The following is a 10,117-nucleotide window of genomic DNA, read 5'->3' as shown; positions in this document are numbered from 1 at the left end:
TAATATTTTAACAGACATTAGAGTAACTGAGGTTTGAAATGTAGAAAGAACATATTACAGTTAAGCTAAAACATAGTAATGTAATTAGAACGAATTTAATTTAGACAACATATTGTAACTAGCCTGTTAAAGAATTAGAAGTACAAGCCATAGACTTTATTGTTTAGTTCATTATGGGGATATACATTTAATTTAAATTCATAATAGAAAGACATTTGATGACAGTATGTTGGAATTCTGTATTCATTCAGCTTGATAATAGACAGGTAGAAGCCGTATTGCCAGGTGCAATCGATGGGATTTCTGCACACAATCAAGCAGAGAATGACGTACCTTACAGGACAGATACACTCAGGAAATCATTCACTCTGACAGCATCATGACTTTAGTTGTTTTTGAATCCATAATGAAATTGTATTACATAACGTTAGTGTGTGTCTTTACCACAAACAGGAATAGTTCATTGTTATATTTAGATACAAGGATTTTATTTAGTTCACCATGAAGATGTTTTTTGTTTGTAACATATGCCCAGTAGTAAGATTCAAATATCAGCAGGTTCTGAATTATTATTCCTCTGTCCCACAACCAACAAGAATGTGGATGGGGAGAACTATATCTACTAGAACCAGCAGAGATTCATAAATTACACCAGAGACACAGTAAAAGTAAATAAAGAGTCATATTTAGCTATTTTCAGATAGTTTGATCCTTCTTATACTTTGTAAAAGAACAAGTGCCTTTACACCAGATACAGTAAGAAGATTATTTATGATGTGAAAGAAAAACCCCACTGCCGTCAGCATGTCGTTGTGTCCCTGGGCAAGACACTTCACCCCAAATTGCTCCTGTGGGGATTGTCCACAGTATTGAGTATGTAAGTCGCTTTGGATAAAAGCGTCTAACAAGTGACATGTAATGTAATGTAATGAAAGGAGGGAGTTAGATGTTTTCCATACCAAGCTAATTACTGCTATTTTACAAAGTGACATTAAAGGTTTAAGCTAGAAGTTATGTACAAATGAAAAACTTCATATTTATGATGAATATGTATTCTTATTTGTATTTGTTTTACTTGTATGAGTTATGTACCATGCAATGTTCGGATGAAGAACTAATTGATTTCAATATTATTTACATACCTTAAAGGGTATGTAAGGAGGGATTGTTAGAAATTAAAATCAATGTTGATATGGCGTAATTTGAATTAAATACACTATTTAATTTAAATCAGTTTTATTCTGAAAAACCGGAAGTTCACTAACTATTAACTTAATACTTTTATTCTGAAAATTATTCACTTCCGGTTAGCATTAGCATGTGGCGAAATGCTGCATTTTAAAACCGTGAATCAAAGGTGAAATGACATGTGATGTTGTCCACTGAGCACACTGGGTTTAGCACTCATTTATTACCGCTGAATAACGTTTATTAGGGAATGTTTAAATAACCACAGACACCAGAATGATATAATTTAACAACAGAAAAAGGCAGAAATTGCATTGGACCCGCCCCCCGACGACGCTGGCCAATAGGAGAAGACCTCCGATGACAACAGGAAGAGCAAGCCAAGAATTGACCCCTTCTACCTGCTGACCTGGACTGACCGGTCGGATGAGGAGAGCGCCTCCAATCGCACATTTCATTTTGTACACCACCGCATCTTTTGTGTAATTAAATGCTGTTAACTTGTATAAGCTTCCCTTGACTCTTTTCAGTCTCTCCTGCCTTCAGGGTTCTAGAATACACTAACAGGTATTCACCTGGTGTTTCCAGAAATTAGACGTAGATGCAGCCAAAATCGACGAAGGCCACTGTCGTTTTTCCATACATCTGCAGGCAGTCTGTAACAACCCACACAGCTCTAGTTCACGCTGGTAACGACCTAAAGCACACCCCTCAAGTCCAGAGATGTGATCCGAAGACATGCAGCGATTTCTTCGGTCGTTAATTCAGAAAAAAAACCTACCTGGCTAGTTAGCTAGCTGTTTATATTTGCACTTCCAGGATATTAGCAGCACCTCCAGGAAAATGGCGCATTTATATATATTTATATGGCGCGTGTTGCATTGTGGGTAGCTCGTGACGTCACTGTGTGTGAAAGAATAGGTTAGCTACGTTAGCTAGCTAGCTTACAGCAGATCTGCAGTAACATCAGAAGGAGTCATGTGATCACATCATTAAAAAAAAGCACATGTAGTAGGGGTGGGCGATACCACAACATCTGGATTCGATCCGATACCAAGTATTTCAGGGACATTATCGCCGATACCGATACTTTTTAAAATGAAAAATGTCTTATGTACTTTCATATAGGGGAGAGCTGCATGACATGATTTTCGAGCAGAAAGCATGAATACTACATCTGAATTCATTTTCATGAATAAAGACAGGACAGTTTTTATAGACAAATAAACGTTTTACTTTTGCAAATTGAAAGTGCAAACATGAACAATAACAATACAAAGTGGCCAGTAGCGAACGGTCTTCTTGCACACATCACAGTTCGCTAACTTTTAATGGCCAGTTGTGAAATTGCTCCACACAACGCTGCTCTTTCTCTCAGCCATCATGCACGTGTGTGTGTTGCACTCGCGAGTCGCTGGCTGCTGTCAGTCATCGTGATAATCGGCGTTCAGGCAGGGAGCGCGCTGCGCGAGCCTCGAGGAGAGGAGAAGAAAAGAGCGCATATACTTGTGTTCGTCTGCACATCGTTTTTTGAAGAAATTGACGAGTAGAGGAGACGGGAAAAAAAGTATCGATCCTATTGGCTCTAGTATCGATATTTTGAAACGTAACGTAATATCGGAAGTATCGATATTTTGGGATCGATCCGCCCACCCCTAATGCACAGACACCATATTAACGTCTCAGGGCTGTAGCATCCTTCGGAGGCTCACAGCATGAACACAGTCACATGTAAACACCAACAACTGCCTTAATCTGAGGTGTAACGAGTGAACATCTTTATGTCACATATGGAGGATCCTTGTGATGTGTTTCCCTTTGCATCAAATAAGGGGGAGTAGAGGAGAGAAGCAGATGAAAAGGAAGTGAGGAAATGAAAGGGGAGGAGAAGTAGAGCAAATCATGATTTCTCTCTATTGCGTAACAGGATTATTGGCGGCGAAACACAGCAGGATGTTGTGAAGAAATCCGATCCTCTTTGAAGCTGAGCGCCTGGGTGATGTTCATACTGTAAATGATATCAATGCACACCGTATTTCATCAGCTGAAGGATCCTTCCACATGTCAGACATACAGCTCTGTAGAGACTCTGCAGGCAGCTTTAACACGTGTTCTTGGGGTAGTAGTGTGTAGTCTGCAGAGATAAAGGTAGATGATGTCCTGCAGTGATGTCCCTGCATTTAGAAACAGCATCATGACCCTCTGTCCCAGGCTGTGTTTCCACGCCGTTTAAACTCTATGTTGTTATTCTGAAAAGCACCTGCGCCCATTGGAAACCCCTCACGGCCCGTCCACACGGCGGCGTGCGTTGAAGCTTCAACGCTTCTGCCCATTCACTTTAAACGTCACGCTTTACCGAACTGCATTGTGGGAGCGTTGCTTCGCTTTGCTCGCTTCAAAAGTTGAGCAATGTTCAACTTTTGAAGCTTCAGGGGAAGCGTCAGCCAATCAAATCATCTGCCAGTACGAGCTCTAGCCAATCAAACCGCTGCTTGTGTGTCCGGGGCGGGAGATTCATGTGATTGGTTGTTGGTCGAGTTTCAGACACGCCCGCCGGCAAGTGTGTTGGCATGTCTGAATCTCACATGGCCTCCAAAGCATCCAAAGTGTTCTTAGACTTCAAAGAAAGCCTCGATTCAGAATCCAAGAATTATCGACATCAACACAACCGAAAAAACAATATTATTATAACCTGTCGTCAGATCCACCGATCGTAATCACAATGTTGTAAATAAAGTCATCCATCCTATAATATCCTGCTTTATATTTTCTTACTGTAAATTTGTATTTCAAAATGTATATTTTCTACTATTTTAATGCTGTTTTATTTAAATTTGCGATGTTTACATTTTGGATTGTTTATTTGTAGTCTTTTCATTTCTCTAATGTACAATGCCTTCTTTTTATGCTGCAACGCAAACATTTCCTAAATTCAGATCAATAAAGTACTTCTATCTCATCCTATCTTATCTCCACCAATTAGCACACTATGTGAGTCCAAAAGCAGATTAAAGCCTTTTAAGCATCCTCCACGGGGCTTTCATATATCCATGTCGATTAATTACAACGCCACATTATCCGATCAATACGTGTCGTCCACTGAGGGATGAGTCGACTCCCCCACGTTTCCCAGTGTGGACAGACTTCATTTAAACTCCTGCAGAAACCATTGACAGCTTTAAAGAGTCCTCCCCTGCTGCCCAGGCTTTAAAGAGTCCTCCCCTGCTGCCCAGGCTTTAAAGAGTCCTCCCCTGCTACCCAGGCTTTAAAGAGTGCTCGTCCTGCCCTTGCTGCTCCGGTGAAGCATCAGATTACAGTCTGAGAGGAGGATTACCCCTATTGATCAAAAGACTCACGTTATTAGAGAGCAGGACTCGAGACGGAGACCGTGGAACAAAAACAGGACGGATGTTATTCAGAATCTAGTTCACTACAGGACTGTAGATGCTGGGCTTAGCTTGAATTTGAGGGGGTTTTATTCAGCTCTATGTGATAGAATCTTCAGGTCGGGTCAGATATACCATCATTTGTTGGTTCATGGATTGGAAATGTTTGAAATGACAAGATCCCAGCATCGACTTGATGTTGACGAGGGAGATTGGGAATAAATGAAGCCAATGAGAAACCAAAGACAATAATAACTGTTTCTGTGGATTGCATTCGGCAGTACAAGAAGTACAAGACTCTACTCAAGTTAAAGTAGTAGTAGCTGTAGCTGTAGTAGAAGTATTAGTTGTTGTAGTAGTAGTAGTAGTAGTAGTCGTAGTAGTAGTAGTAGTAGTAGTAGCTGTAGCTGTAGTAGAAATATTAGTTGTTGTAGTAGTTGTTGTAGTAGTCGTAGTAGTAGTAGTAGCAGTAGTAGTAGTAGTAGTAGTAGTAATGGTAGTAGTCGTAGTAGCAGTAGTAGTAGTAGTAGTAGCAGTAGTAGTAGTAGTCGTAGTAGTAGTAGTCGTCGTAGTAGTCTTAGTAGTAGTAGGAGTAGTAGTAGTAGTCGTAGTAGTAGTTGTAGTTGTAGTAGTAGTCTTAGTAGTAGTAGGAGTAGTAGTAGTAGTAGTCGTAGTAGTAGTTGTAGTTGTAGTATGGGTAGCAGTCTACTTAAAGTAGGATTGTTATACAAATAATAATAACTGTTTCTGTGGATGTAATGGTCTTACTGAAGTAAATGTAGTAATACTACACAGTAAAAATACTCCTTTACATTGAAATATTACTTAATTAAAAGAACAAAAGTATTACCAGAGTTTAAAGTACTTACATTCCCAGTGATATCACATTTATATTCCAGGTATTTAGCAAAATGCAGATCTCTGAGCCTTTTCCTTCACATAAAGAAGCTTTGGTTTGAAAGCAGCTAAAGTGAATATCTGCTGACTCATGCTCAGCCTGGATGCTGATTATTCCATGATGTTCAGAATCCGTCCTCTTTAGGGCAGTTTTAGGGAGGATGATGGGAGAGAAGACCTCGTCTGACGGGAGGCCATCACCACAGATTGATTGTCTCTTAACCCACAAATGGCCTGGTCTGTTTCCTCTGCAGTGATGCATGATGGGAGGATTTCACCAACAACTCTAATGAAATCAGATTTCACCCCCAAGCATCGGGAGGAAACACGACTCAGTATTTACTGTTGGTATTTGTTTTGAGGTAATTGGTGCAGTTTGCTGTCTGAAAAACACATTTCCTATCTGCCCTCTTCGTTTGCTGTTACGCCTAATTACCTCCAGAGTTCCACTCCAGGAGACTTTTTGGAGAGTTTGTGTGCGTCGTCACTTCTTTGACTTCTTATACTGTTGAACCTCAACTTTCTAAATATATTTGTTGTGTTTTTTTGTCTATAAGGTGGTGAAGGGATTTCAAATGTCTTTTTTGGACCCGTCTCCCTGACCACCGCTAAGCTAAAGGCGGCTAATGTTGGGCAATAAAGGAACTACAGCACAGTCACATGACTTCACGTCACCACCGCTAAGCTAAAGGAGGCTAATGTTGGGCTCTAAAGGAACTGCAGCACAGTCACATGACTTCACGTCACCACCGCTAAGCTAAAGGTGGCTAATGCTGGGCTATAAAGGAACTACAGCACGGTCACATGACTTCACATCACCACCGCTAAGCTAAAGGAGGCTAATGTTGGGATATAAAGGAACTACAGCATGGTCACATGACTACACGTCACCACCGCTAAGCTAAAGGTGGCTAATGTTGGGATATAAAGGAACTACAGCACGGTCACATGACTTCACATCACCACCGCTAAACTAAAGGAGGCTAATGTTGGGATATAAAGGAACTACAGCATGGTCACATGACTACACGTCACCACCGCTAAGCTAAAGGTGGCTAATGTTGGGCTATAAAGGAACTACAGCACGGTCACATGACTTCACGTCACCCCCGCTAAGCTAAAGGAGGCTAATGTTGGGCTATAAAGGAACTACAGCACAGTCACATGACTTCACGTTTGATTGATTGATTGATTGAAAAGTGTATTAACAGCTTGTATATTGGGTACAGTACAGTACAGCTCAAAACATACAATTGTTAAGGGGATGCAGACCAGAGAAAGACTTTCGTCTTGTTTACATCAGGGTCCCCCATTTCCAATTCATCATATCATTTAAGACATATAAGACATACAGATGGCTTATTTACAATTTTCATTTTAGATTTCGTTCTAATACGTCACCACCGCTAAGCCAAAGGTGGCTAATGTTGGGCTATAAAGGAACTACAGCACGGTCACATGACTTCACGTCACCACCGCTAAGCTAAATGTGGCTAATGTTGAGCTATAAAGGAACTATAGCACGGTCACATGACTTCACGTCACCACCGCTAAGCTAAAGGAGGCTAATGTTGGTCTATAAAGGAACTACAGCACGGTCACATGACTTCACGTCACCACCGCTAAGCTAAAGGTGGCTAATGTTGGGCTATAAAGGAACTACAGCACGGTCACATGACTTCACATCACCACCGCTAAGCTAAATGTGGCTAATGTTGGGCTATAAAGGAACTACAGCACGGTCACATAACTTCACGTCACCACCGCTAAGCTAAAGGTGGCTAATGTTGGGCTATAAAGGAACTACAGCACGGTCACATGACTTCACATCACCACCGCTAAGCTAAATGTGGCTAATGTTGGGCTATAAAGGAACTATAGCACGGTCACATGACTTCACGTCACCACCGCTAAGCTAAAGGTGGCTAATGTTGGGCTATAAAGGAACTACAGCACGGTCACATGACTTCACATCACCACCGCTAAGCTAAAGGTGGCTAATGTTGGGCTATAAAGGAACTACAGCACGGTCACATGACTTCACATCACCACCGCTAAGCTAAATGTGGCTAATGTTGGGCTATAAAGGAACTATAGCACGGTCACATGACTTCACGTCACCACCGCTAAGCTAAAGGTGGCTAATGTTGGGCTATAAAGGAACTATAGCACGGTCACATGACTTCACATCACCACCGCTAAGCTAAATGTGGCTAATGTTGGGCTATAAAGGAACTACAGCACGGTCACATGACTTCACGTCACCACCGCTAAGCTAAAGGAGGCTAATGTTGGTCTATAAAGGAACTACAGCACGGTCACACGACTTCACGTCACCACCGCTAAGCTAAAGGAGGCTAATGTTGGGCTATAAAGGAACTACAGCACGGTCACATGACATCACGTCACCACCGCTAAGCTAACAGTGGCTAATGTTGGGCTATAAAGGAACTACAGCACGGTCACATGACTTCACGTCACCACCGCTAAGCTAAAGGTGGCTAATGTTGTGTGTGATGATGTTGAGTCGTCTCTTTTAGACACTTGTTTAGGGGTAATTATTTCGTTTACTTCCTGCTGATTTTTCGTGTATATTTCATTATCGTATTATACAAGTGACAGTAGATGTAACCAAAGATAAGAAAGAGCATTTAAAGCAGGCCAAACTTGATAAGGACCTTGAGATGACTCCACTTAGGGAAATAAATTGCTTCCTAATGTGGGTTTAATTTAATTCTCCACCATCTGCCACGTTGTCATTTCACATTTTGATTTCATTGGGAAACTGTGGGATTGTTTCCAAGACAAACACAAGAACAGAGGCAGATTGTGACCTGAACGTGAGAGCCAAAGCTCGAGTTGAAAAATCAATCCGAAGCGGTTCTGACAGAGAAAGTGTTTACGCTTGGTCAACTCCCCGGACTATAAATAAAAAAGTTTGACATGAAGGCAGCCGGCAGTAGATATCAGACTGAAGCAGACTCTGTGGAAACAAGGACATGCTGCGACTGCTAACAACAGATACAACATGGAGAGGAAACGTTTCAGAGGAAGGGACATCTGTGTGACTTCACTAAGTTAGCTTCACTACTGCAGGCCTTTAATAACAGGTTGCTTTGCCACCTTTGCTGCAACACCTTCCCACTACTAATAAAGGGATTCATTATCATGCTCATACCTCTCCAGGAAAGGAACACACACTGGAGAGATGTGTTGTTTTTTGATCAGAACATTTCTTATTTATGCAACCTCGTAAAAAAAAGTTGGAGAGATTGGGAGCTACCAGCTTTTACTTTAGCTACTTTAACTATATTTTGATGCTAATACTTTTCTACTTTTACTGTAACAGAGTATTCCTACGCTCTGGTACTTCTACTTTTACTCCAGTACAACATCTGAGTACTTCACTTTTTACTCAAGTAGCAGATCTGAGTACTTCTACTTGTATCTACTCAAGTAAAAGTAGTAGTAGTAGTTGTTGTTGTTGTTGTTGTAGTAATAGTAGTAGTAGTAGTAGTAGTAGTAGTAGTAGTAGTAGTAGTAGCAGTAGTAGTAGTAGTAGTAGTAGTAGTAGTAGTAGTAGTAGTAGTAGTAGTAGTAGTAGTAGTAGTAGTAGCAGTAGTAGTAGTAGTAGTAGCAGTAGTAGTAGTAGTAGTAGTAGTAGTAGTAGCTGTACAGTAGTTGCATTAGAAGTATAAGCTGTAGTTAGGGATGTCCCGATCACCTTTTTTTGCTCCCGATCCGATTCCGATCATTTGATTTTGACAATCTGCCGATACCGATTTTTCCCGATCCAACCTTTATGCAATGCATTAAGAGAAAAAAAAGGTAACAGATAACGGCTGGCCATCCAACGCGATGGATTCAGCTCTCTTGCTGTTATTTTTTTGGCCTTTTCACTGTTCTGGGGCAGTTTCTCTTTCCTTTTGAAAGTCTCTAAAGTGTCGGTTGTTTCAGTGCCGTTCCCTGAGTGGCCGCTGTGTACTCGCCGTGTTGTTGGTGTTTGTTTCTCAGGTGGCGTATTAGATTGGTCGTGTTGAACGTAGCTCTGTTCTTTCCACCAAGTGGAACCTCCGCCTTGCAAGCATTGCATCTGGCTGTTACACTGCCTTCACTTTCAATTTTATAATACTTCCAAACTCCTGGCATTTTCTCTGACCCGACTCCCGAGTCACCAGCTGAACGTAGCCTCTCGTTAGCTTGCTGCTACTATTAGACACTGCGCCCACTCTGTTGCCAGATTTGAGAGAAATAAGCAAAAACTAAGGCCTCAGGATGACTTTAAGACGTGAACATGGTCATTTTTGTTTTGTAACATTAAATAAAATAATACAAATATTTGATCAAAAAATTCAAAAAATTCCCGATCCCCGATTTTTTTCTCCTAATTCCGATCTTTTGAAAATCACGTGATCGGCTCCGATCCCCGATCACGTGACCGGATCGGGACATCTCTAGCTGTAGTAGTAGTAGTAGTGGTAGTAGTATAAGTAGTAGTACTAGTCGTATTAGTAGCTGTTGTTGCAGTAGTAGTATAAGTAGTAGTAGTACTATGGGTAGTAGTAGTAGTAGTACTTCTACTTTAAATCAAGTACAAGATCTGAGTACTTCACTTTTTACTCAAGTAGCAGATCTGAGTAGGCTAC

At 41.1% G+C, this 10,117-nt stretch overlaps 1 protein-coding gene across 1 annotated transcript; it reads left to right on the top strand.

The window, feature by feature from the left end:
- Positions 1–4,294: 4,294 nt before the first annotated feature.
- On the top strand, positions 4,295–9,028 carry LOC117560064 (uncharacterized protein DDB_G0271670-like; the record flags this gene model as incomplete). Its single annotated transcript, XM_034236819.1, has 3 exons — positions 4,295–4,320; positions 5,024–5,288; positions 8,975–9,028. Coding segments are annotated over exons 1-3 (345 nt in total), but the record flags the coding sequence as incomplete, so codon positions are not given.
- Between the last annotated feature and the right edge of the window lie 1,089 nt (positions 9,029–10,117).

Source organism: Gymnodraco acuticeps, unplaced genomic scaffold (genome assembly GCF_902827175.1).
Source record: "Gymnodraco acuticeps unplaced genomic scaffold, fGymAcu1.1, whole genome shotgun sequence".
In the NCBI taxonomy this organism is placed as follows: Eukaryota; Metazoa; Chordata; class Actinopteri; order Perciformes; family Bathydraconidae; genus Gymnodraco; species Gymnodraco acuticeps.
This window is presented reverse-complemented; position numbering and strand designations above follow the sequence as displayed.